At 42.7% G+C, this 27767-nt stretch overlaps 1 protein-coding gene across 1 annotated transcript; it reads right to left on the bottom strand.

Annotated features, from left to right (window-relative positions):
• Positions 1-197: 197 nt before the first annotated feature.
• nrip2 (nuclear receptor interacting protein 2) lies at positions 198-27683 on the bottom strand. The gene is made up of 6 exons (XM_084049910.1): positions 27064-27683; positions 14707-15039; positions 9512-9594; positions 8539-8645; positions 5677-5729; positions 198-2732 (listed from the first exon to the last, which is right to left on the bottom strand). Exons 1-6 carry the CDS (start codon positions 27220-27222, stop codon positions 2583-2585), a joined length of 885 nt encoding a protein of 294 aa, XP_083906036.1. The 5' UTR covers positions 27223-27683; the 3' UTR covers positions 198-2582.
• Positions 27684-27767: the final 84 nt, after the last annotated feature.

Below are 27767 nucleotides of genomic sequence, written 5' to 3'. Positions count from 1 at the left end.
CATCATTTGTTTCCTAACTATTAATCATTTAACTGAGGACCCCCTGGAATCCCCCAAGTACCCCAGGGTGTCCCTGGACCAGTGGTTTTAGTGGCTTTAACTTGATCCATGCAGCCTCTGTGTTTTAAATGTCATCTACATAGTGAATGTACAGTAAGTCATGAATAAATGACAAGATGTAGACAGAAATAGCCAGAATACGTTTTTAATATATGCCGAGAAAATACTGTTCAGAACAAGAAAAACACCAAAAAATAAATTTCTTTCATACATCAATTCCCCTCACACTGCGTGGGAAGTTTACTAGTATTGTACATCAAAGTTGAAGAAAACATTGCTAATCTATGTGCGACCTTTGTTTTGGAGAGGTCAGATGGATACTGCAGCACAGTGGAAAGCTCAGAACAGTACAGCTGCAACTATCTATTGTTTTCTTGCCGATTATTCTATCAATTACTTTTTCGATTAATCGGAGCACGTTTTTTTAATCATTTGTTTTATTTGTATATATCAATGAATTGATGTGTGGGGGGGGGAATCTAATTGAGGTTTTATAATCAACTAAATTGATTAGTCTGATTAACCACTTTAAGCCCTATTTAATACTTTGTCGTACAACAGTGTCACACAAAAATAGCAGTAGTTCTATAAGTTTGCAGATTTTTCCTTTTTTTGCATTCAAAAGAAGAAAAACTACAAAATTTCAAAATTTCCCCCCACAGTCGATTCTTTTCTTTAATTAAAATCGACTATTGATTATGGTTTATAATCGATTAGTTTGATTAACTGTTGCACCACTACAGCACAGTGCAGGTGCTATAAAAGCAAGGCATGGTGAGCTTCTGAGCACGTCAAAGAAGGCTCTTAAAGGGGTAGTTCTCCCAAAAAATGACTTTTCTATCAATTACACACCCCATGAAGCCTTGAATTCATAGAGATGTTTTTGTGCAATTGATAGAAAATAAGTACATTTTTGGGTGAACTACTCCTTTAACTTGCAACTTGTTCTGTACTTAAACCCTCCACTCAGTTGACCAGATTAACAAGGGCTCTATACTAGGCCCCCATCCTGTTAGATGAAAGTAGCTGATCTACAAGCTCTCAACGCAGCACGTTGCGACGCGTTGCGAGCGTCTAGATCTGCAATTTTCATCTAATGTTCACCCCAGAATAAGGACGCTATAGGGTTGATGTGGTTAAAGCTTAATGTATGCTCCATTGAGCGAGGGTGTCGATTGCCACAAAGAACAGATCTACAAGCTAACAATTGTAGATTGTTTACTTACTTTGTGCAACTTAATATAATACATATATATATAAATATATATAAATTAGGCTTAATTCTCCACACTTTGCAAAAACACGTTGAAACAAGAAAGGCAAGTGGCACTGTAGTCGAGGGGCGAGGGCTTATAGTAGGCCAGTTCTTGTCATGTGACAGGCAAGTGCCAGCTCTGATTCTGTTCTGTGCTAGCAGCCTAGCACGTCTTATCGGAAAACTGTATCGGCAAATGTGACTTATCGAAGTAATTACTTCGGCAACATGGTGGTATAAGGAGGAAATTATACAGTGAAAGCTAACCTTTTGAGGTGATTAGAAGCTAGAAGTGTGCTCAGAGAAACAGTGAAGAGGGCATTGGAACAGAATGCTGCCTCAGCCCAGTGATTAATAAGTCCTGAAAGAGGCGAGGGAAGGCAGCTAGAGTCGACTTTTGGCAGCTTTTTTAGACCAAAGTAGGTCGCAGTGATCTAATATTATTCCCACTTTTCCCATAATGAAACACTAGCCATACTGAAACATACTGTTGGGCTCCAACACACACTCACTCATCAGACATGGCCACTTTCCATGTGACAAACAACGATACAAACATGCCAACTTGTACAAAAGCAGAACTCTACAAAGTCATGCAGATGGAATGTTTTGTAGTTTGACTAGTCAGAGTTAAATGTGGTAGGCTGACCCCCCCCATTATCATGAGCCTGTCTCCATCTAGGTTGGCATGATAGTCTGAATTCGGCTCCTGATCAGCTTTTGGAGAGAGAAAACAAGGATACAGTATGACTAGAGAAGGGCCTTGTGCGCTAGCTTAATAATCTTCGAATATATATATATATATATATATATATATATATATGCAATTTATTTTGATCACAGCTGAAAGAGCAACCTGAATACTGGCTTTGTGTATGATGCATTATTTCAATGCTTAACCTGAAGTGCTGAAATGAGCATGAATTAATGAAACGATTTGTCAATGACTTTGTGATTATAAATAATTAGGACTGCCCATACTTCAATGAGTGACAATGCACTTGAGCATTACAACTGATTTGAGGTCATAATCACGAAGAATGATAAATTAGTCCTATAATTGGCCTCCACCTGCTGTGTAAACTAGACTAATTGAATGTAGGAGATAATCGAGTTGAACGTCTTCATTCTACAAACACAACAATGTAAACCCAGAATAGGGAAAAACGATGGGGAACGATTTTTGTTCGCGTTCTTGGCAGTGCAGAGACACTGGTCGGACAGTCCAGACACAAACCGCATGACGTCACATAGCGGCTCCAGCCAATCAGAGAGCAGGCGGTGAAGGAAGTGGCGCACAGCCCAGGTTCTCGTTGGTGTCGTGATGGCACTGGCTGTCCGACAGAGACTCCAGGAAAGGCAGCTCCTCTCCAGAGCCCTGGAGCTTCAGCATCCTACTGCTCAGGTCCACGCAGCACTGTGTTGGTGATATAAAACAACGATGGAATTATGATAACAACACATTTCCGTCGTTTGGGGCCATAGATGTGTTTCAGTGTGATATACTGTGTAATAATAATAATATCTCAAATTTCTATAGCGCTTTTCTGAGTACCCAAAGACGCTTTACATGGGGGGCATGAGAAAACAACAAATAAAAACGACTTTATTCGGTTGGGGACACTAAGAACATGCTAAGACTAAGGAATAAAATAAATAAATACAGTGGAATGAAGGAGAAAAAAAGGGGTGGAGTTAGCTGGGGAAAGAGGTGGGTTTTGAGGGTTTAGAGGGTGGGGGCATCTAGGGTGACCACCCGTCCCAAAATTGGACCCTCTGTCCCGCGTCCCGCACAAGCAGAGCAATGTCCCGAAAATCAAAGATATGAAAAAAAAAACATTTTTTTTAATAATAAATCGGTAAAATCAGGCGAAAATAAGAATTAAATAACATAACCCTAACCTAACACTAATCCTAACCCTAAAACCGAAATAAAGAAACCAAAAACTGGAAAAAAACGAACCCAATCCGCCCAGAACCGCGAAAAAATTTCGTCCCTCAATGGACCTGTTTAAAGGTGGTCACCCTAGGGGCATCTCTGAGAGTTTTGGGGAGTGCATTCCACAGGGTTGGGGCCTCAAAAGCTCTGTCGCCCCAGGTACGGTACTTGGTCTTATAGGGACCTCAAGGAGGTTTGCGTCACCAGACCTGAGGGAGCGGGGAGGGGACATGAGGTGATTGATTGATGTACTTTATTTAGTAAGACATGAGAACAACAGTACATGGAAGTACAAATTCACAATACAAGGTCTACTAAACTGGAAGACTCATAAAAGCACAGAGCTTGTTTCAAATGAGTTCCCCATGCACACAAATCATGATGACATATAAGAGACAGACAGATATACACAACTACTATAGAATGTCATACAATCAGTTTACAGGTTACTGGTATGAAGAGTGAGAAATATGTACAAAAGGAGAAGGAGAGAGGGGGGGGGGGGTAGGGGGGTAGGTTAGGTTAGGACTTAGACAGGGGCCATTTTCCAATTGCGGCCTCCTGAAGGTGTATCTTTAGGGCAGTTTTGAAAGAGAGTAGGGTTTTACACTCCTTTACTCCTTTTGGTAGGGCGTTCCACATTTTTGATGAATAGCATGAGAACGAGTTACTTCCCTTTGTTGAGCCAAAAAAGGGTTGGACAAGGTTTGTGGAGCTGCCTCTGGTATTGTGATCGTGGACATCATTAACATTTTGGAAGTATTTTGACAAATACAGGGGGATCCCAATGTTGTGATATATCTTGAAGACCAGGCCCATAGCAAGTTGCTGTACTCTGTCCGCAACCCTAAGCCATCCAATCCTATCAAAATGATCAGGGGTTAGATGGATTTTGTAGTTGAGGCCAAGAAGTAGCCTTACAAGTTTGTTTTGGGATGTTTGGAGCCTTGTTTTTAAGGCCTTGGTGGTGTTGTGATACCATGAAGTACATGCATAATCGTAATGACCTTGTATGAGGGCCACTGCAAGAGTCTTCAGAGTCTTCTTACTGACTTTACGATCAATACTCCGCAAATAACGTGTTTTTTTTTTTTTTGTGGACCGTTTTGATCGTTTTTTCAGCATTTTTGTCACCAGAGAGGTCAGCCTCCAAGATAGAGCCCAGGTAGGTAATTTCGTTTTTTCTTTTGATGATATCATCACCCGCTTTGATCGTGAAGCTCTTTGAGGAGGTTTGAGGAGATCGAAGAGGTAGGGGGAGCCAGATTGTTCAGTGCCTTGTAGGTGTTTAGTAGTATTTTGAAGTGGATTCTTTGTTTGACCGGGCTCATGAGCAACTTTGGCAGAAGATGCCTGTAAGAGCCATTTGAGCCTTTTTGTCCCTAAATTGATGATGACACCACAGGGCTTGGTCAAGGCCAAGGTTGCCAGGGTTACAGGGTATTTAACCCTGTCTGTAATCAAGGGCAGGTGTTGCTGATAGGAGGCAAACAGTTTTTTGACTGTGTTTATGAGGGCTGTTGGTTTATCCACCCACCACCCTATGTTTAACTGTTATGTTTAATTGTATTTATTATTTGTAGGCTGGAGTGATTGGCACAAAAGCTATAAGAATAAAGGCATTTATATATGAACTTTACGTACGGTTTGGACTTCAGTCTTTTTATCACACGTCGAAACAACCCTAGCTGTCGGCAACCAGTAGTGCCTAAAAGTATAGGACTTTAGACACTACAGTGCCTATAGCCTGGCTTTGTTATAAGAACTGTATGTGGACAATTCTCCTCGTATATGCCATCACATCTATTTAATGGCTGCTGCAACTGGCCTTAAAGCCTTCCTGCTGCTGCTGATATTGCATAAGCTATAAGCTCTATTAGCTGATGAGCCATTGTTGACGCAACATTATTCTTGCCTGAGAGCAAATGCATACTGTATGTAGACACAATTTCTGCGAGGTTCACTGGATTCCTTGATTGCCTATTGCTGTTTTTAAATGGCTATAAACACCCTGTTTCACTAAGACAAAACATTATTTTGAGGCCATTTCCTTGACCAAGACGCTGACACAGTCTCTGTTCCAAATGTTGACTAATGTAACTTTCCAAATGTGGCTACCATTTCTCTGGATACTTCTCTGATAGGAAAAAGCAGAACTTAGGATGCAGAGCCTCGGTTAACTAACCAATTTCTCTCAAAGCTAAATATCAGTGAGGCAACCTCATTAAAAGTCAGAATCCATGTGGTACGCACCTCAGCTATCGGTGCCCCATCTGTGTAGCTCATGTGAAGGTGTTTTGGGGTATGACTATTTTCTGTTCTGGAGTCTCAGCTTTTATACTAAACACGCGGGTTTGCACACTCATTTAAACACACACAATACAGTGTAGGGTACGTCATATTTGCAGAATTAGGATCTTACTTTGAGCTCCAAGAGAGTGTGTAGACCAAGGCACAGCTCAAACACCTTGTCCTCTGCAAGACAGCAAAACGAAGAACAGAACAAATTAAAGGAGATTAGGGAAGGGAACAGATCAAACAGAATTTCCAACTGCACTGTGAAATCTATGCAGTTATGGGTTCATCCGGAACCCTTTATATAGTTCTGTAGTACATGAGCATGCATGAATGAGTCTAGAAGTTATATCATTAGTACAGTGTGGTGTCAGTGGTGTAAAGTAACTAAGTACATTTACTCAAGTACTGTACTTAAGTACGATTTTGAGGTACTTTTACTTTACTGGAGTATTTCCCAATTGTCTATACTTTTACTTTTACCCCACTACAACTCAGAGGCAAATATTTGCCTCTGAGTACTTTCACTCCATTACAATTATTTGAAAACTTTAGTTACTAGCTACTTTGCAGATATAGGTTATTACATTATAAAACACTAGAGTTTCGGGGGGCTACGCCCCCCTCAACCCCAGCCGCGCACGGGGCCCAGCGTGGCCGCGTGTATATTGGGGTACTGAAATTGCTGGAGTAAAACTGTGGAAAAGTTAAAAAAAAAAAAAAAACAATTGAAAAAAATATATTTTTGATGTTTGAGGGGGACCCCCGCGGACCCCCTGCTGGTCGACGGACCCCCTGTGGAGTGTTGGGACGCGCGGGGACCCCCCTGGAACATGGCGGACCCCTTCGGTGTTTTTTTTTTTTTCATGAAGGTGGTTGCTTGTTTCTGGCGCTTGTTTTTAGAGAACCTGGCATGCCAACCTGAACTTGGCAACCCGACTTGTTTGTTTTTGTGTTTGGGATGAACATGGCACGTGAAGGACGGACATAGTGTGATCGAGACATGAGTGAAGTGAAAGTAACGGCCTGGGTGGAACAAAGGAGGTACGTAAGAAGGGGGGGGGGGGGGTTGAAGCAAAGGAGCTGCGTGTGTGTTGGTGTGGAGGAGATGGGCAGAGTGCAATGGCGGCGCAACCCAGCGCATGCTGGCGGTGGCGTTACACCAGAAATGGTTCCTGGAGAAAATGGTGACCAAAAAAAATGTTTGGAAAAAAAGGAAAAAACTCCCGCACCGGCTGCCTGCTGTTGTGGTGATTAGGTCGTGCGCACGGTAAACGGTACGAAGCTGCCTCCCCTTCCGTTTTGTCCGACATTTGGTGAGTAGAATTAATTATGTTGCGCGGTGGAAAAGGTGTAGTGAGCAATGAGATGTCCCCTACGCGACGCGTAAATTCAGCGCGGCCGCCGTGGCGACTCAGTTGGCGACATGTGGTCTGGCGGTGCGTTGTTTATTCGATAACAGAGCTGTGGGGTGTCCGCACCGAGGGTGCGGAAGTCGGTCGCCATTTATATAGTTAGATACATTAACCACTTTAGCCCTATTTTATACACTATTTGAAAATAGCCGATCTACAAGCTCACAACGCATCGCATCGCGGCGCGTTGTGAGCTTGTAGATCTGCTATTTTCAAACATTTTAGTACTTTTACTTTTGGTACTTTAAGTACATTTTGATACCAACACTTTTGTTCTTTTACTCAAGTAAATTTTGAATTCCGGACTTTTACTTGTAACGGAGTAGTTCTCCATTGCAGTATTGATACTTTTACTTAAGTAAAACATCAACATTTGAGTACTTTTCCCACCACAGCATGGTGCAGTGCAGGTGTGTGTGTGCGCCGTGTGTGTGTGTGTGTGTGTAGGGGGTATTACATTACTGAGGATGGTTGCTCTACGAAGGGTCCATGTAAGGGAGAAGGCTGTGGTTTAAGGTTACGTCATCCTTTGTTATTGGCTGTAGGTGATTGTACAGTCCTCAGGGGGATTCTACCCGGTAACGTGAGACTGAGTGTGTTTGTGTGTGTCGACAGCACACATCGCCGTCCATTCAGGTGTCCATCCTAACTGTTCTTTGGCTGATGTGTGATTTCTGCCTGGCTGCCTTAATAGGAAGTCCTCAATAGGTGAGAATGCTGACTGCACCAGAAAGCACATGACCCATGCCAACACCTTACAGCACAGTGGGTCCCAAACAGTGGGTCGGGACCCATGTTTGGGTCGCGGTCCAATTTTTATGGGTTGTGAGTAAATATTCCCTTTTTTTTCGTTTCCTACATAATGTTTTTAAATTATTATTTCAAAATGTTTAAAAAAGTTTAAACAAAAAAAAGTCACAACTTTTCATCAAATTAAAAACAATTCCAACATTTTTCTAAATCAAATAAAAACGTCTAATAATACTATAAATACATTTTTTTTCAAGTTTATGAAGTAGTGAAAGTAGCAGATCCACAAGCTTGTGAACTTGTAGATCTGCTATTTTCACTGGTTTGGATCCCGTAGAAACGTGAAATTTCTCTTTTCGGTCTTGAGCTAAAACGTTTTGGAATCACTGCCTAACAGCCAGGACTCAAGCCTGATTTATATAGTCGCCCACACTGGAAATTGCAGATCGGCCAGCTTGCAGATCGTTATTTTTGGTGTGCGACACCTGCGCATAACTAAATATAACTTAGAGACTTCACCGCCTTTTGTGCGTAAATAACACAGCTGACACACACAGGTGAACTGAATCAGAGTCTTTTATAAAATCACACTACTGTTCTGATGTCAGTCAGGGGGACTTGGCGTCATGGGATCTGTAAAATCACTATGTTTGTGAGCACTGACATGTTGATTTTTTTTAGCTTGACTGTCACTATAAATGGTTAGATGATCTTAAGGATTTCAGCTGTCACCTGTGTTCATACAGCATGCGATTGAAATCCATTTCACAGCATGTTGCCTTGAGTTAAATACTGTTAATCAACGTAGTGCAGACAATTCTTACCTGTGACAACGGCTGAGCATTGGACACTCTGTCTGCCCATTTGCAGCTGCAGACCTCTCACTGTGTTGACTAGGCCACAAGGTGCACTGTCCTGGACGGGGACTAGTCTGACAACACACACACACACACACACACACACACACACACACACACACACACACACACACACACACACACACACACACACACACACACACACACACACACACACACACACACACACACACACACACACACACACACACACACACACACACACACACACAAAATATATATACGTGTACATATTCAGTTAAGATCCTCATTGCATTGTTGCACACACACACACACACACACACACACACACACACACACACACACACACACACACACACACACACACACACACACACACACAAGTACCACAATTAAGTCTTTGACTTAATTTATTGTGTTTTTTTATCCTCAATTGTCTTTCCTTCAATGTATGATGGTTGCTAGCAATTAAATAAATATCTCAAAACAGATTGTCAGCAGTCAGCACCACTGCCCTAAACATGTAGTGTTGTTAGTAGGAATAAGCACTGAAGCACCCGGGATGAAGTGGACTAAGAAAGGGGAGGGGCCAAACCAAGTTCCTGTTTCTACACAAAAAAGGAGGTGGTGCCCCTAGAGGCAAATAAATAATAAAGAATTGGGCAAAATCTAATTAAATCACACACTCACATTTAATTAAGGTGCTGTAAAAAAAGCAAATCTTACACACACACACACACACACACACACACACACACACACACACACATACACACACACACACACACACACACACACACACACACACACACACACACACACACACACACACACACACACACACACACACACACACACACACACACACACACACACACACACACACACACACACACACACGCTTGAGTGGACATTTTTGAGGCTGACAACATGTCTTGTAGAATGATGTCTTTCTTACCCCAGCCTCCGACAGCAGGAGCTGGAGATGTGGTTGTGCTGGCTGCCGGTGTTGATGGATGCCTTAACCTCAGTCTCAAAGCACTGTAGGGAGGGGGGGGGCACATGCAGGATTTTAGAGACAGCAGACGATATGATGTTCCGCTCACAGCAGCGCAGCCACATGGAAGGAAACAGCCTGTCACAAAGCAGTGCACTCATACAGCGCCCGATGAACCTTGAAAAGACAATACTGTTTGGCTTTGAGTGAATGGGATGCAACCCTTTGACTAGTGTTTGGCAGCGAGGTGTGAATGTGAAACAGCCAAACTGAGATACCAAACTCCTGTTTCCATGGATATTCAGTGTTTTATAATGGTTAATAATTTGGCGTCCAGGTTCTTTGTTTATAGCGTCTTGTCTGTATTCATCTTCTGTCAGGGGGAGGGACTGTTAAATAATAACTATTCTGTTAAACAATACAAGCTTTTAGTCAACAAGACTTGAAACAGCCAATCAATCACTTATGAACGCTTTGGGTGGCATGCTAATGGCCTGTCTTTGTATTTGTATTGTATTTCTTGCTCAGCTTTTTGAGCCCTATACTGCTGATGGCTTAGTATTTAAGATGCTGATTCCAAAACATGCGATTTGCACTTTGATTCTTGAGAGTCTCTTTAAGCCTGCTTCCTGTTGAATGTATTACTAATGCATTAAATATTACCCCAAACATTAATGGGTGAGGATATAAATAGTCAGTGAACCAAATCCACATGAAATTTCAGACCGTATTTGAGGGCGGTAATGATGGCAAGACCTATGATTCAATTTGTCCAGTGCTGATGAGGTTAGGAGTGAGTCTTCTATAACTTTGACCCCCTGATACAGCACATTGTGTATATTAACCTGTCAGTCACTCTTTATTATCATGGTAGCTGTGCTGAAGAGCAGTTTGTCCTGATTCTAACTACGTTTCTATTCCCCTGCACCGCATGCCCTGCACCGCTACCTACAGACTAGTTCATGTCACAATGCTGTGATTCATGAGAAAGGGGAAGCAGCCATTGAAGGCAGACTGTAATAGTTATGGTGGCTGTTTGTCTGTAATGGTCTTCTTATGAAGTTCCACTTTTAAAACCCACTCTAGTGTTTCTCTAGCCAGCACATTGGTTCTCAAAGTGGGGTCCTTGGGGGGGTACCAGGGGGTCCCCAGCTAAATGAGATTTTAACCACTTTAACTTTGGTTAACTCATACATGCTCACAGTGCGTCAATTCGTGCCTCGCTATGAGCTTGTAGATCTTCTATTTTTGACAAATCGTGAAAATTTGTGAAAATCTTTGAATATATGTTTTTGAAGCGAACACTTTTAACTCAAATCTTTGCTTCTGGAGGGTCCCTACTCCCTGGCACAAAACATTTACAGGTGGGGGTCCGTGGCCAAATACATATCATTGTGGGGGTCCTTGACACGATGTCAAGCCTAAGATGCCTTCCCTCTGCATGTAGGCAATACGTGAGAGGAAACGCAGCCCGTTGGTAGGATGAGAAATGTGATCACAGCATATGGTAGCGCTGTGTGCCTGTGAAATGAGCAATATGGCGCCTCCCCGTTCAAGTGTGTGTCAGTCACACTGCTCATGGAAACATGACATGTTTCCATTTGCGAGTGTAACACACCAGCCCAGCGATGTTACTTGAAATCCACTTGTGCCTCCATCCTCTGCCTCGTCATTTCAGGGCTTTAGTCGTTGCCTTACATAAAGTTCTCCTTTTAACGCCCACTGTGACTCTGCAGAACGCTTTCTTTTCTTTTTTTGTTGATGAGAACGTAGTGATGGCTTGTTAACACCTGTCTCCTGCAACCACGCACATCTCCCTAGATCACACTGCATCCACTTGACTCATGGGTATTTTCCCTCTTGGATTAAATTATTTAATTATTCAATATGAGTCATCCAGGCGGCACACACACACACACACACACACACACACACACACACACACACACACACACACACACACACACACACACACACACACACACACACACACACACACACACACACACACACACACACACACACACACACACACACACACACACACACACACAGAGCACACACTGCACGCACTGAATCCATTATGGAGCTAGAAGAGCCCCCTCGGTCCTCACAGGCAGAAAGGCTTATCAGCAGGGCCACAACCCTCTGCCTTTGTTTCGCTGTCAGCAGTGCAAAAAATCCGCTCTTACTGTGATGTTTAAAAATAGCTCCAGAATGAGTAACTAACGAGCCCTTTGCATTTAATAAGTTGATGCAAAACCTGCATGAAGCACAATGAGTGATGAAGTAAAATGCTGAAATCAGTGGAAATGTCCTAAATGAACCTTAAAGTTAACCAATTTAACCATGCACGCACACGCACGCTACATTGCTACACAACAGTACTTCAAACACTAGTCTGTAGAGAGCAGGATTTGTATTGGTTTCTTTCCTGCAGTATGACAGATACTGTAACTACATGTCCTGGCACTCATGATTCAATATTCAGGATTCAAGCATGTTTTATTTGTCACAACAAGCAGATAAATATATTTGGGGCATATTCCGCAAGACTGTGCTAAATCTACTAATAACAATGATAATAATTTCATATCTGGATTAATAGAATGTGCAGTAAGGTAGGCCTATACACATATACATAATTGCCCAAATGTACAAGGGACTATTCAAAGATTGAACACTGTTTTGTTTTTATGTTTTGGGGGGGTTGTACTTGTCCTTGTGGCTCTGACAGCCTCTGGGAAACAACTCATGCATGACTACATCCCTCCCGAATGAGGAACGTCGCAAAATATTAAGCCATCAGCCCCTTGACAGGATTAGTCCATTAACCTATTAATAAGTGTCTGTTCACTGTGTTCTAGTCACAGATCAAAGATCAGGCACATTTGTTGAACTTCACCGCACTGCTGTCGGAATGAAACTATTTGCATACTGACGACGATAGACATGACCCATGATGTTGTGAGTGTGCTCGGAACCCTGCTCTGGCGTCTGGCATTTAGTCTTAAAATACAAAATGACTATCCTTTTTGTTCAGGGCTGACCAGGCTGACTCTAGAGCAGTGTTTCCCAAACACCCATTTGTGGGTTTTTATGGGTCGCAATGTAAAAATGAAAAAAAGGTAGTGCACGCACATCCGTGGCCAGGTGCAAGACACAAGACATATTTCTCAAAAGAAATGTGTCATTTTCCACCAAAAAAAAGAAATAAATTCCATAACAAAAAAATAATAATAACAAATAGTGAAAATAGCAGATCTGCTATTTTCACTCAGAGACATCAAATTTCTCTTTTGGGTCTCGAGCTAAAACATTTGGGAGCCACTGCTCTAGAAGACTAATAGGAGCTGTTCAGCCTGTCCTCAGGAGGCCTTTGTGGTCGTACTGTTGTACCACGCAGTACTCTGCATGATGGACAGGTAGAACAGTCGGAGTACAGAACATCTTGGCTGGTCCCGAAGGATCTGAGCCTACTCAGTCAGTATACAGACGCTGTTGTGCCCTATAGCCTAGCACACACAGTCTGCCTGTATACACCAGTGTTTCTCAAACTTTTTCATGTCAAGGACCCTCAGATATGATATGTATATGGCCACGGACCCCCATCTGAAAAGGTTTTGTGCCAGGGACCCACAGAAGAGAAGATTTATGTTAAAACATGCTGAAATAAAAGCCATTGTTCTTGCATCAATAAAAAAAAGAGGTATGAAATCTTGTTTGAAATTGACCAAACCTGGTCTGATGATGTCACTGGTAGGCAGCTTTCTGAACTGTCCACAGCCCACCGCTGAGACGCGGAGTGAGTAAACAGAAATGGTGCCATCTTATAATGAGCATTAGTGAGGACCAGTTATGAAGATAATGTTGAAAATGGGTGAAGTGGTCCTTTAAGTACAGTACACATGTTCACCACTGAAATGGGAAAACGCTCATTTAGATTTGGAGGAGCAGTTAGCTGGAACTCGCTACCCCTGACTATAAAGAGCACCAGCAGCCATCTCCTTTTTAAGATAAGGGTCAAAGCATGGCTTTTAGAAAATGTTGTAGAATAGTAGGGGGTCACTTATGTTAGCAATGCGATTATATGTATTTATGCTGTAGGTAGTGTAGCTATTGATTGTATTATGTATTACTGTACTGTCTACCTGTATTTATTTTGTTGCAATGTTGTTTGTCTCAGACCAAGGACCACAATGAAAATAAGTCGCAAGACTTTTATGTGTCTGTATCCTTGACGTTTCTACGATGAACATGATGTAAAATGTGTTTTTTTCCTGTATAACGTCTAATAAAATCAAATGCAAATGTATTTTGTTACTGTCCTCCACTAAGTATTAATTGTGGATGTACTGAGTCACTGTTGCCGAAGCGCTGAGTGAGTGCTATGCTATTAGCCGATGGAGTGTAAATTATAGGGAGCGCATAGGGAGATCATCTTCTAATGAAACCTTTCACTAGCAGGCGACCATTACGGGCCGATGAGATCCTGCTCATCTGTGCAGCGGACGGAATAAATGAAGGGTATAAATAATGAAGTCATTGGGAGCAGAGGGTAGGGTGCCATCTTCTATTCCTCTCACGTGCCAGTGTTGTTTTTTCCCCCCACATTATCGGTAGGCAAAAAAAAAAGTGACCAGAGCATTGTAATGCACTGGTTCTCAAAGTGGGATCCAGGGACCCTCAGGGGTCCTTGAGGGGGTTTCAAGGGGTCCCCAGCAAAAAAAAGCTTAACCCATTAAGACCGGGAACGCATCTGTGTCATTTTTAGATTTTTTTGGCTATTCAAAAATAGCAGATATACAAGCTCATAGCGCGGCGCTATAAACTTGTAGATCTGCAAAAAAAAAGTAAATCGTGAAAATGTGTGCAAATCTATTTTTTAAAGCGAACATTTGTAACTGAAATCTTTGAATCTTTTGAAAAAACATATGTTGCTATAATCAGTGGTTCTCAAACTTTTTCATGTCAAGGACCCCACAAATTAAATATATTTGGCCGCGGACCACCACCTTGTAGATCTGCCTTGCACAAAAACCTTTTCAAATGGGGGTCCGCGGCCAGATTCGTATCAATTTGGGGGTGCTTGACATGACGATGTTTGAGAACCACTGTAACAATGGACAGAGACACAAAGAGAGAGAGTTCTTTACTTTGCACTGAATGAGCAGGGCGGTGAGGGGACGCAGCAGGCCATCCGTGACCTCTGTCTTCCCAGACGTCTGTCTGGTCCCCGCCTCGCTGCTGCCGCCGCCGTCGTCCTCCTCCTCGTCCGACCGCAGGCTCCTCTCGCTCTCCTCCGGGGACCCCCCCTCCTCCGTCGTGGAGTCGTCTGCCGTGCTCTCGCTCCTCTCCTCGGAGTCGCCGGCGGCGTCCTTGTTGTCAGCCAGCGGGGACTCGATGCGGGCGTTGAGGTCATGGGCCTCCCCGCGTAGTCTGGTGATGTTCCCCCCGAGGAGACGCCGCTGCACGATGCTGTGAGGTTGCTGGGACAGACAGAGAGAGGAGCAGTGTTGATTTGACAGCAAATTTTGATTTAGTTTTAGTCATAGTCTTTTGAATAAAATGTCATATTCGTATTTTAGTCATCTGAAATGTTTTAGTTTTTGTTGTTCGGTGTTTGTTTGTTTTAGTTGACTAAATATCATAACATTTTAGTTGACTAAATCTACAGTTGATTTAGTCGACTAAAATAGCCGATCTACAAGCTCACAGTTGTGAGCTTGTAGATCTGCTATTTTCAGAGCGCAACACCCGAGCGCAACCAAACATAAAATGATCTCTTCTCCATTAATCATTTCAGTCTAGTTTTTATTTGTTGACGAAATTGTCAATATATTTAGTCTTAGTTTTAGTCATCGTAGCTACGTTTTGTTTCGTTTTTTTATTTCGTTTTCGTCAGTGAAAAAAGGTAGTCGACGAACATTTTTCGTTGTAGTTTTAGTCAACGAAATCAACACTGTCGTCAAGGTCAGCTTGACACAGACACGCACTCTGTCCATCACCGGGATGAGGTCTAGTATCCACTGGTTCTCAACGTGAGATCTGGGGACCCCCAGGGCTCCTTGAGGGGGGTCCAGGGAGTCCCCAGCTAAATGATTAATACCGATAATTAGAAACCAAATGGATCCTATGGGTGTGTAACTCTGAGAGTGTACAAATGGAAATGGAACCAAATGGACCCTTTGTTTTACGGTGTCATTCATCGCCAAATGCATGTTTCTCTTTCACCTCAGAGGCTTTCCAGCTTATAACATGAATAACACCATTTTTGGAGAGTTACTTACTTGAGACCTGAAGGGATTGATTACATTTACATTTCAATGCACAAAAATGCTTTAACCACTTGAAGTAGCATCCCTATTCCGGGGGGGGGGGGGGGGGGGGGGGGCATTTGCCTAAAATAACAGATTTGCACAACAATGCATTGCAACATTACACAAGTACATATTGACCCAGGTCAACTAAGTATTTTTTCTACTATATTTTTTACTATAGAGGGTTTTAGTGGTTAAATTAGCAAGCAAAAAAAACAACATAAAAAACTAAAATAAAACAATTGTACCTTTTGGAGGTATGCCGTACCAAAGATAGCTTTTGGAGAGCTGTTGTAATGGTGACAGGCTTCCAGTAACAGCTAACCACAGATAAACGTTCAGCTCAGCTATCAGTTTGCTGTCTCCCCGCAGCACAGATAATCACAGGCTGGTGTTCATATTCGCTTCTCGTTTTGAGATTAAACATGAAAGCTGTTTAGATTTTGCCCGTCGATTGTTGAGCTGCTGGGCCCAGAGGTGCCAGCATGCGCAAACACTTACATAATAGTCGCTGGCAGGTGAAAACCTTGTATGTCCAAAACTGTTACTGTCACAGTCTGACCTAGGAGTGGGTGTGGGTGTGTCTGGATCTGGTGCCGGCCAGTGTGACCACCTGCATTCACTCACCTCCAATCATGCCCACAGTATTTAACCCATTTAGACCTGGAACGCTGTGTCACTTTTTTTATTTGAGCTAAAAAGCATTATTTTACACTTTGGCTATTCAAAAATAGCAGATCTACAAGCTCGTAGCGCGGCTTCTGGGGGTCCCTGGAACAACATATTTTGAGATGGGGGTCGGCGGCCAAATACATATCATTTTGGGGGTCCTTAATATGAAAAAGATTGAGCACCACTGATATAGAAACATTAAGTTTGTCAGAATACTGTTAAAATTTAGGAGACATGTACAGAATATAGAATTGGCTTCAGGTCTGTTTTGTCCAGTACCCTGCCCCGGTACCTCTGCCCTCGTTGACTGCCCCTGCAGTCAACAAGCCTTAATACTTTTTTTTTAATACTTAATAGTATTAAGCCTTAATACTTTTCATTGGTTCAATATTTATAAAACAAAAATAGCAGATACACAAGCTCACAAGTTAACGCGTCATAATGGGATGCGTTGTAATGGGGAGCTTGTAGATCTGTGCTATTTTTGCACATTTTTTGCGACACTGTTGCACAAAGAAGTAGAGCATTAATTTACAAAAATAAAAAGTTGAATTATGGAGATACAAGGTTTCTGACCGACGATATACTGACAGGACTTATCGGTCTTGGACCATCAGTCCTGCACATTAGACGGTGTGGGAAGTCTTAGTCTGCACCTAGCTTTTACCTTCCCTGCTACTTTAATCTATTGCTACGCTTTCCTGATGCAATCAACAGGCCACTTTGCCAGCACTGTTGAAGAAATTGTTGTGTCTTCACTTTAGAGCAGGCAATTTCTAAATGTTATTGTGAAAGCTATCCACAGGTCAACAAAGAGTCACAGATGGCTCCATGCCTTGCTCTTCTTTTTCTTTGTGTACAACCCATACGGTAACCGCCTTCCATTCCGACATCTCGCCACTCCGACTAGTGGCTTCCGCGTGCGGTTAAGGTTAGGGTTAGGGTTAGGTATAGGGTTCGTTAACGTCGGAAAGGCGACATGTCGGAAAGGCACCATGTAACCCTCCCATACCAACTATTATTCCAACACAATGGGTCAGGATCTACTCTCCAAGCTCAAGACATATTTTTAAGGGTTTCAGACAAGAAGAAATGAAAAATCACTATCTGATTAAGTCATCTAGTAACTAGATTCTATAGTTGACTTAGGCAATCATGAGAAAATAACTATTTTTTGCCTAAGTCATGTTTATCTGCCTTTATTTATTTCTGCTGAACTCTCTCCTAACACTGCTGATTCACCCTGTGTTGTGGTGCGAATACCATAGACTCGGACAACTTCTTTATTGCCTATACGTTTGACAATACTAAGATTAAGGGAAAAGGGAGGTGGAACAGTATGTTGGCATGTCAATGTTCAAATCAAAATCTGAATGCAGTCTCTGTCTGCCTAATAAGGGATGACAATGGTCACTGTCCTATTGTCCTAAAGTGCTGAAAACGTTCCTTTTCTTTTTCCATAACTATCTTCAACACCCTGCCATATTGCCTATGTTCTAAGAATGCTTGTTCCAAAAAAACATTTCTGCCTAAGTCAAAAAGTTGACTTAAAATGACTTAGGCAGAAAGTGATTTTGGAATGTAACAAGCATTCAACAAGGTGAAGGCACAATGAAGCAGCTGTTAGGAGAGTAGAGTTAGGCAGAAATGTCAATTTGACCAAAAACGTACGTAGGCAATTATGCTATGAGGCTAACGATGTGTGACTGTATTTACCACGCCCCCGCCTCTCACTGCTTGACCGTTACACCTGACCGAGTTGTAGTGTCCTTCGCTGTGAATCCTAATACTTTAAATTCAAATTGAGCTTAACCTTCACACGGGCACTCTCAATTACCCGTTCTAACAACAGCCTGTGGATCCACAGACAGCATCAAACATTGTATAGGCTACATAATAAATAGATCTTTGTTCATTTAACTGAGAGTTTACAAATGTAACCAAATGGACCTTTTACAGAGTTACAGACATGTAAGATAATTTGGCTTAACATATACTATAACATTCTCAGAGTTACAAATGGATAGATTAACACTGAGGATTGTACTGTGTAGAACAGACTGTATGACTGTCTATTAATGCAGAAAAGGCCACAAAGAGTCCATGGACGTAGTAAAGATATCTATCTCCTCTCCTTACCTAAAATCATACAGTGATTAAGAGTGCCTCTGGTTTGAGTGCTTAATACGCGCCGTGTGAACGGAAGCACACACAGTGAGCTAATTGGCTAGGTGAAAGGTGTGCTCCTACTGTGTATCAGTCAACAAAGCAGAACCAGCAGGGTGTGAAGAATACATTTTATATAAGCATGCTCTCTCTCTCTCTCTCTCTCTCTCTCTCTCTCTCTCTCTCTCTCTCTCTCTCTCTCTCTCTCTCTCTCTCTCTCTCTCTCGCTCTCTCGCTCTCTCTCTCTCTCTCTGTCTGTACTAGTTTAGACTGTTTATTCCCTGTGCAGAGGATTATAATAAAGAAAAAGTCATAAAAACACTTTCTATGAAGTACGTGTCTGCATTATTGTTATTGCAAATTGTTATAAAGCAATATGAATATGTATGTTCATAACTATAATTATACAGTGTTATAAGCGGAGTATAATGCTTTATAAACATAGAAAGTGGTTCCAAATTTAGTTTAGAATGGATTTAGAATTTAGTATAGCATCGTTTTTCACCTGAAAGTCTCTCAAGCTCAAAAGCTCTCAACGCGTTGCAATGCAATGTGCTATAATATCAAAAAATCTTGAAATATTTGGACAAATTCTGAATATTTGTGTAACATTTTAATAACCCAATCTTTTAATTGGGTCCCTGGCACAACATCTTTTCAGACGGGGGTCCGCGGCAAAATTCATATTAATTGGGGGTCCTTGACATGAATAACTTTAGGAACCACTGCAGTAAGGTTTTCTCAGTGAGCGACTGCTTCCCTGCCAGGAAGGAAGCAACCAAAGTAGTTCAAAGATGACAGTCAGTGGACCAAATGTAATTCCAGCCCCCCCCCCCCCCCGCCAACACACACGCACACATGCATGCACACACACACACACACACACACACACACACACACACACACACACACACACACTTGAGAGTGTCCCCAGTAGCTTAAAGATGACATCCAGTGTACGAAATGTCATTCCAACCTCCCCCCATCTCTCTCTCTCTCTCTCTCTCTCTCTCTCTCTCTCTCTCTCTCTCTCTCTCTCTCTGAGATGACAACCGGTGGGCCAAATGTAATTCCAGTCTCTCTCTCTCTCGCTGTCTGTCATCAACTATGATGTTGGGCAGGCCAGGGTGCCCTGCCTCTACACCAGGGTCAGCTTGAGAGGAAATTGTGTTATGCTGCATACATACAGGTCCACAGTGACAAGCTGAGCATGACGTGACCACCAGCATCAAATGCACCCATGCACATGCTGTGCCCGTGGTCTTATTCAAGCAGGGCTCTCCAGTCTAGCACTGAACAGGACACATTCAGTCCCTGTTGGCAGTTTAACAAGACAAGTGCATAGAGATAAACTGTGTGGAGAGAGCAGCTGCACAATTTGTCACTTAATCTTGCGTTATTTGTTTTGGTATTATATAGACTAAATTAATAATCACAAAAATAATGCCTCCGATTTTTATAGCATTCTTCTAAGTACTCAAAGTTGCTTTACATGGGTAATAAAAGAGAAATACGCTTTATTAGGTAAGGGGGAAAAAAAGATACAAATAAATTGTGTCTAAATGTAAAAACAGTAAAAGCAGGGGGGTTAGCTGGGGTAAATAAAATGTGGGATTTGAATCTCAGGCGGATACTCTAACTAGCCGAGACGATAATAAGAGTAGGGCATGTGAATCCTAGTTGGTCATAGGCTACTCACAGCATTATTATCATAACATGTAACCTACACTATAATGTTTAGGAGATATACAGCAGAAGCCTATAACGACACAGTAGCCGCCAATCCCCATGGATAAACTGATTGTACAACAGTATGCAAGGCGGACTTGAGCTTCCGTTTCCGACTGGTGAGGCAGTTGAGCACTAATTTGTATCCCAGCGCCAATGACGTACCGGTCTAATCTGTGTCCTTTATCCACCACTGTGTAGCTACATATTGAATTTGGTGGATGCAGAACATGCATTGCCCCTGATTACATGATAAGTCATACACACTGGGGTGGCGATCAAATGAAGACGTATGTGTCACATGGCTCGTACCTCCTGACATTTCTAGCAGCTCACACCTCGTCATTAATATCTCACAGCTTCGTCAGAGTCGAGATCAGTATAAATGCCCAAAGCCGTAGTTTAGGCTTGTATGAGTCCAAGACAAGTATATTTGCTATGGCAGTGTTTGTGAATATCAGTAGCTGACAGGAAGACTTGGACCCAAGCCGTTCCCTAGCAACACGTTTCGGTCTATAATTCATCATGCTCAAGAGTCATTTTCTGTTAAACACATCAATCCTCCGTTCCACTGTGATACACCGTGAAATTGTAAGATGCTTTTTTTTGTCTGATCATTTTGTTCATGATGTTGGTACCCGAACATTTATCATTTGTTATATTCTTCAACATAATCCTACTTTTGTCCCCATTTTCAGAGGAATTTAAACATTAACCGGGGTATTTCAGATACCCTGCTTGCTCATCAAAAGCTAAGCTATGTTTACTTTTGTTGGGCCGCTGTGGTTTCACAAACTGAACTGAGACTGAACATAATGGGGAAAACTGACAAACTGAAACACAGTCGCTCAGTCTGCAATCATTTGTTTTGCACCAAAACCACTCCTTGGGCTAAAAACGGCCCAATCTCAATGGGCTTTTTACACAAAAAGTACACATGGCTATGGCCGTTTTTAGCCCAAGGAGTGGTTTTGGTGCAAAACAAATGATTGCAATGGATTCAGAATCATAAAAACACCCTAGTTTGACCCCTCACATGCTACTTAAAACAGAATTAAATTTGGATTTTTTTAACCAAGGTTATGGTGGGTACCCCAACTTTAAGGAGCTGTCAAAAATTCTCCTAGGGATACTGCATTTCAGTCTTTGTGAGATGTGTTACTAGACACCTTTACAAACACATTGGTGAAGATTTTTTTTGGTAAGGAATTTATTCCAAGATTGGAAAATATTCTGCTAATATCCCCTGACTATGTATGTTCACTGATCCTTTAAAAAAAGAATATGGCTGCCGTATGCGACCTGCATACTGGTGGTGTGTTCCAGTCCAAACCGCCCTGCTCACTGACACAAGATGATAAGTGCCATGTCACACTAGCACTCACATTGTCACAGCATGCCATCCTTTTCCCTAATCACTCTCTCTCCCTCTGGTTGTCACTCTGTATGGTGTGTGATGAGTGTGTGATGAGTGTGTGTGTGTGATGAGTGTGTGATGTGCGTGCGTGCGGGCGTGCGTGCGTGCGTGAGCGTTTCCTTCGCTCTCTGGGTGAGATTAGAGGCTAATTGCTGTGTGAACTAATTATCTGGCAGCAACAGGCTCCACTCCTCTCTCTCTCTCTCTCTCTCTCTCTCTCTCTCTCTCTCTCTCTCTCTCTCTCTCTCTCTCTCTCTCTCTCTCTCTCTCTCTCTCTCTCTCTCTCTCTCTCTCTCGTCATCTCCAATCACGTGAGCACGTCCTGTCCTGATGCCGGTCCCCAGTGACTGTCTTGTAGACACATAGGCCAGGGCGCCTTGCAGCAGCCATACAGCTGCTATCATCTCCCCTCCCTTCTATCTCTCTCTCTCTCTCTCTCTCTCTCTCTCTCTCTCTCTCTCTCTCTCTCTCTCTCTCTCTCTCTCTCTCTCTCTCTCTCTCTCTCTCTCTCTCTCCCTCCCTCCCTCCCCCTTGTTTTCTTGTTGTCAGGTATTTTTAGCCCCCTGTCTTCCTGCAAGGCGTGTTCAGTGCAGATGAGGGTGAGTGTTGTTGCTGCCTCATCTCTGCTCCAGATGAGAGAGACAGACAGACAGACAGACAGACAGACAGACAGACAGACAGACAGACAGACAGACAGACAGACAGACAGGCAGGGGGGGGGGGGGTCTGTCTTCAGGCTGCCTGAACAGTGCACCTAATTGGCCCAATGCTAATAATAGGCCTGTATCTGAATCAATTCAACACAGCTTGTTTTGGAGACAACAGGCGCTGAGAGAAAACTCTACCAAAAAATTGGAAATATCCCCAAGAGCCCACCAGTCACACTGATTGAGTCTGTTGTTTTCACTAAACCCTTTGAAGAGCGAGTTTTCTCATTAGTCTCATTAGAAAGCTGTAAATCGTTAGAGCTGTATGCAACTATGCATGTGAAAGAGAATCCGTGGAGTGTTTTTCTTTTAGTAAATGAGACCTTTTGAAACGCAAGTGATCACTCAGAATGAATGAACAAATCCTTGCACTTGTTCTTGTTTGTTTTGACATGACACCACCACAGAATCTTACAGTGCTTTGAATCAATACGATTTTGAAAATGAGCTGTTCACTCTTTTTTTTTTGTGATTAATTCATTTATTGGCTGTGTGAACTAATTAGTGGAGTAGACGTAAAAGTACAGAAAATTGTATAGCACTTGACTAAATGTACTTACAGTAGTTACTTTACACCACTGGAGACTTGTGAGAGAAAAGCGTGGCTAGGGGATGGAGTGCATCGCTGAAGGGTGTGTTGACAGACAGGCAGTGGAAGGTACAGTGTATCGATTCACTTTGGAGTAGCTTTGGGGAACAAAATGTGTGATGTCAGCTACACACAATATCCCAGCTGAGGTGTTGATGGGATCACAGTCAAACACACGCACACACTGACACACACGGGCACGTTATTTGTCGTCTCTCTCTCTGTTCCAAAGGTAAATGGACTGCATTTTATATAACACTCAAATAAATGTGCTTTACACAGTAGTTCACATTCACCCATTCATACACACCACAATAGCAGACACATGATGTGCTATAATGCATGTAATGTGTGATGACAAAGCACCAACCCACGTATCCCGAGGAGTATCTCCATAGGGCATACTACTTACTACAGTATATGCCCATATACTGTATGGGCATATTGGATGGATCGGCGGTTCTGGATAACCAAATCTCTGTATATGCCTATATATGGGCATAATATCGGTGGGATCTGCGGTTCTGGACAACCACCGATCCGACCGACTCGATGCCAGGCACTGCATTCAGGCACTGCACCCTGAATGCAGTGAATGCACCCTGAATGCACCCTGAAATCAGGCACTGCACCCGCAAGGACTTTCATGAACGGACCTGTTAAAGGAATTATCCTTATCCTTATTCCCTTGGGTCTTATCTACTCTGCGAGTTTGAAGTTGATTGCTCAAGACGGTTCTCGAGATACGTGAACTACAGACACACTCACACGCACGCAGCGGTTTCGTGCATGTGTAAGATAAGATTTATAAGAGGATGCTGGAATGCCACAATGGCCTTATTAAATCATTCATCCTCCATCAACCCAGTTCAGCTTGCCCCTTGCCTCCTCTCACTTCACTCTGTGCTTGAATGATGGCTTGTGTTTGGTCTTTTTATGCCCACTGGTCTCTGACTCTGGCCACTGCGGTACAACATGTCTTACTCTGGAGTGATGATGCTGTGAGTGAGAGGGCCTTGGGCTAAAGAGAGCAGCGAAAAATAAATCCACTCTTACATAACCAGCTCCAGTGTTGAATTTAGGAATGGACTGGAGAGGCCTGCCATAGTCCAAGTGGAGAGAAAAAAGCAGGTTCTGGCTAAAAGGCCTGTGTCCCATATATTTTCGCTGCCAGGCAGAAACCTTGTATGTCCGAAAAGGAAAAAAAGAACCTGTGTTCCAATTGATCCAAGGTAGTTATTATTTTGTCACAAGGTTAAATATTAATAAAACCCACAGACAGACCTCAACCTGGCATCCCTATTTTGGGCATGTCAATATAGGTGAACCTTTTGTTAAAAAAATTAATTAAAATAGCAGAATTAGCCAATCTACAAGCTCACAACACGAACAATTAAATAAAATATGAAATATAGAGATACAAGGTTTCTGTCCAACAGTAGCATTATAGCACATACAGTGCTCCATTTAAATTTTTTCCATTTTAGATTTTCAAAGTGGTAGGTAAGAGGCTAATTTGAATAATACATGGATAACTGAAATGCCATTTCAGAACTGTCTCATGCCCATGGAAAGACAAGCTCAGGCAGATGAATATGCTTATGAGCAGGTATAGTTTTAACAGACAGACTAATAGGAAATTGGGTTTTAGAGAAGTTTTTCTCCTGTTTAATACAGGAGAAAACGGTTCCCGAGCCATGTGGCCCATAGGTCAGGAGCCCATCTCCTGTTCCCATAGCGGGAGGCATCTTGAAGTACACCAACTGGACATGAAACTAGTATGTCACAGGGACACACCCCCAACCCAACCCTTGATACTGAGTGCCAAACAGCATGTCTCAGAAACATGCGTTTTTATAGTCTTTGATATGATTCAGCCAATAATTTAACCCTGACCTCCCAGTCTCAGGGCTGACACTCTAAACTCAAGGTCACTGAGCTTCTGTAAAAATCCTGAAATTATTATTGCAGTTGTCTATAGAAAAAGTGCTAGACTGGCACAGGATTGTCAACAATGGCTGCTGCAGGCTGCTGGCTGCTTCTGCAGGTTTCAATGTGAAATTCACTTAATGTGAATGTCAACCTGACCCCTGAGGCCACAATGCATCGCAAATTGAGTTTCAAGGGCTATTGAAATTAATGTAATTCTTCTTCCAAGGAGAATATAATTGTCTTATCACGATAGTGTCATCTTCCTGTAATAGATGTCAAAATGACATGGTGCCAAAGATGAAGTTTAGATTTAGCTGCATTCATTGAAATACTTTTGTTATTTCTTTCACTTTTAGAAGAAGGCCGATGCACACCAGGTTGGACAGGTGCGTAGGACAAAGGTGCCAATGTTCAAAAGGGGATCTCTGATCATCAAACCAAAGAAAGAGGTCCTTCATCAGGACAGACAATCTGTCTGTCCTGATGAAGGTCTAACGACCGAAACGTCGACCTAAATAAAGAGCAACATTTTTGCAAGTTTCAGACAGTGTGCGGGACCTCTTTCTTTTTGTTTGATTATCAGAGATCCTCTTTTGTTCTTTCTTTCACAAATTCCTCTTGACTAAGGTGATTCATGCACCCTTGAATGTCAATCAGGAATTATCCTGGTCATGACTGTTCCCTAATCTATGGCTGTCTTTCCTGCACCATCACACTTAAAAAACACTTACAAGCTAGATCCTTATTAGTATTAATATTTTTACCAATAGGTTCTCTCAACATATTGTACTAAATAATCTGTATTTCTACAGCGCCTTTATCGAAAGCACTACATTCACACACCGACAGCAGAGGTAACGAAAGGCACTAACCTGCTCACTTGGAGCAGTGCCTTGCTCAAGGACACTGCCACAATGCCAGAAGGAGCTGCGCATTGAACTGATTATGTTTATAACAGGTTCCAGGCTGCTATTGCTTCTTGGGGAATCTGCCAGAGCTGTGTCTGGAGTTGACAGTGGGGCAGTGAAAGCATCATTAGAGAGGGGCAACAGATGCTGTCTTCAGTGCCTAGGGAGCTTCTGTTTAAGAGCTGTTAATGGGTTTTCTGATGGATTGAGCTATACAGAAGTGGAAAAGTGTTGGATTGATTGATATATGTCAGCTTTTTAAGGAGTGTCAGTCTCTGTGGCAGCATGGTCCTGAGTTTATGGATGTACACAATAGAATCCTGAGGGTTCATTTAACTCTGAGCATGAAAATGTAACTAAAGCGACACGTAAGGGTCCGTTGGGTGACATTTGCACAATGGATAAATGAACACTCAGCTCTCTCGCTATGAGTTTCAAGAGACATTCCTTCCTGTGTGTGTGGAACAGACAGAACCCAGAATCTTTCATGTTCTTTAACATGACGTTATCTCCTTTTCAAGGCTGCTCCCCAGCTCCAGATATATTGCATTGGGGGTAACAGAAAACCCTACAATTATTCTCTTGTTGCCACTGATTCCAATAGCTTCTTATGTATCAACTGACAATGACAAAACCTTCCTGTGTTGGTGACTACAAGGATGTCTGTCAGAGATTATGTGGCCATGATGTAATTAAAGACTATCCTCTTCATCACTTACCATTTCTATCATTGTACTACTTTGAATGGCACTCCCTCAAGGACCCCTGGGGGTCCCCCAACCCCACTTTGAGAACCACTGCTTTAGAGAACTGATACCACCAGGCCTTCATGCATTATTTTCGTTTTAACTCAACACCAGCACACAAAACAAAACCCAAAGACACCGCCAACCAGCTGGCAATGTACAGATAACAATCTCATGAGTCAAATGTCCAAATAAGCTCATTTCATGATCTTATCTGCCAGGGAGGGGGAGGGGAGCTCATGGGAAAATAATTCAAAGTAAACTCCAGCCTGCCAAAACACTGTACCAAGCAATGCAATAACATTTTGAAGGCCATTCTCTCACTCACCAGGTCTTTGGAGCAGGTGCCCAGTCTCTTCAGCCCATCCAGGGGCAGAAGGTCAGCCGAGTCCTTGTGTGTGAACTGGGTGGCCTGCTTCAGACGCCGCTGCTGATGCTGGAGGGCTTTGTCACGGATGGCTAGCTCACCTTTCTTAGATTCACTCATGGTCTTGAGTCTGTTTTACACTGCTTCACACAGAAGCAAACACGGAGCCTATAGAGCAGCACCGTCAGCCTGTGGCAGACTAAACGGTACAGCTATACAGCTGAAGCGTATGATCTTGATTTTAGGAAGAAGACAGAGCCAGACTGGGTTGCTGTGCAGCCAAGAAGTCCAAAAGCAGAAGTGATGAGCCTTGGAGGCAGAGAGCACCAGTAGAAGTACTACAGGTCCTCTCGTAGGTCAATAATCAACTGATTGGTCCTCTTACACCTTGTTGTGTCCTGTCCTTGAAGGTTGTTCTGCTCTGCTAGTCCTTGGTCCTTGGCATGTAATTTCATAAGCTAGATTGCAGGAGCTATTGCCCAGTCATCATTTTGTTCAGTGATGTTCCTCTTATGTAGACAGAATGTGAGGTTCAGCCAGGGCTCTGCTCTGAGCAACTGACTGGGGCTTGTGATGGTGTGTGTGCATGTGTCTCTCCCCTCCCCTTAGTGTAGCCTGCCCTTGGATCTCTCTCTCTCTCTCTCTCTCTCTCTCTCTCTCTCTCT

This window comes from Gymnoscopelus microlampas (assembly GCF_963454915.1).
Source record: "Gymnoscopelus microlampas genome assembly, chromosome: 23".
NCBI lineage: Eukaryota > Metazoa > Chordata > Actinopteri > Myctophiformes > Myctophidae > Gymnoscopelus > Gymnoscopelus microlampas.
This window is presented reverse-complemented; position numbering and strand designations above follow the sequence as displayed.

What these genes read in the sequence shown, in the direction of transcription:
- nrip2 (XM_084049910.1), bottom strand. Translation starts at nt 27,222, where the DNA reads ATGAGTGAATCTAAGAAAGGTGAGCTAGCCATCCGTGACAAAGCCCTC. An exon ending in GCACCTGCTCCAAAGACCTG is followed by an intron (nt 15,040 to 27,063) that starts GTGAGTGAGAGA and finishes TGTCTGTCCCAG; the next exon opens with CAACCTCACAGCATCGTGCA. An exon ending in ATGCTCAGCCGTTGTCACAG is followed by an intron (nt 5,730 to 8,538) that starts GTAAGAATTGTC and finishes GCTGTCTTGCAG; the next exon opens with AGGACAAGGTGTTTGAGCTG.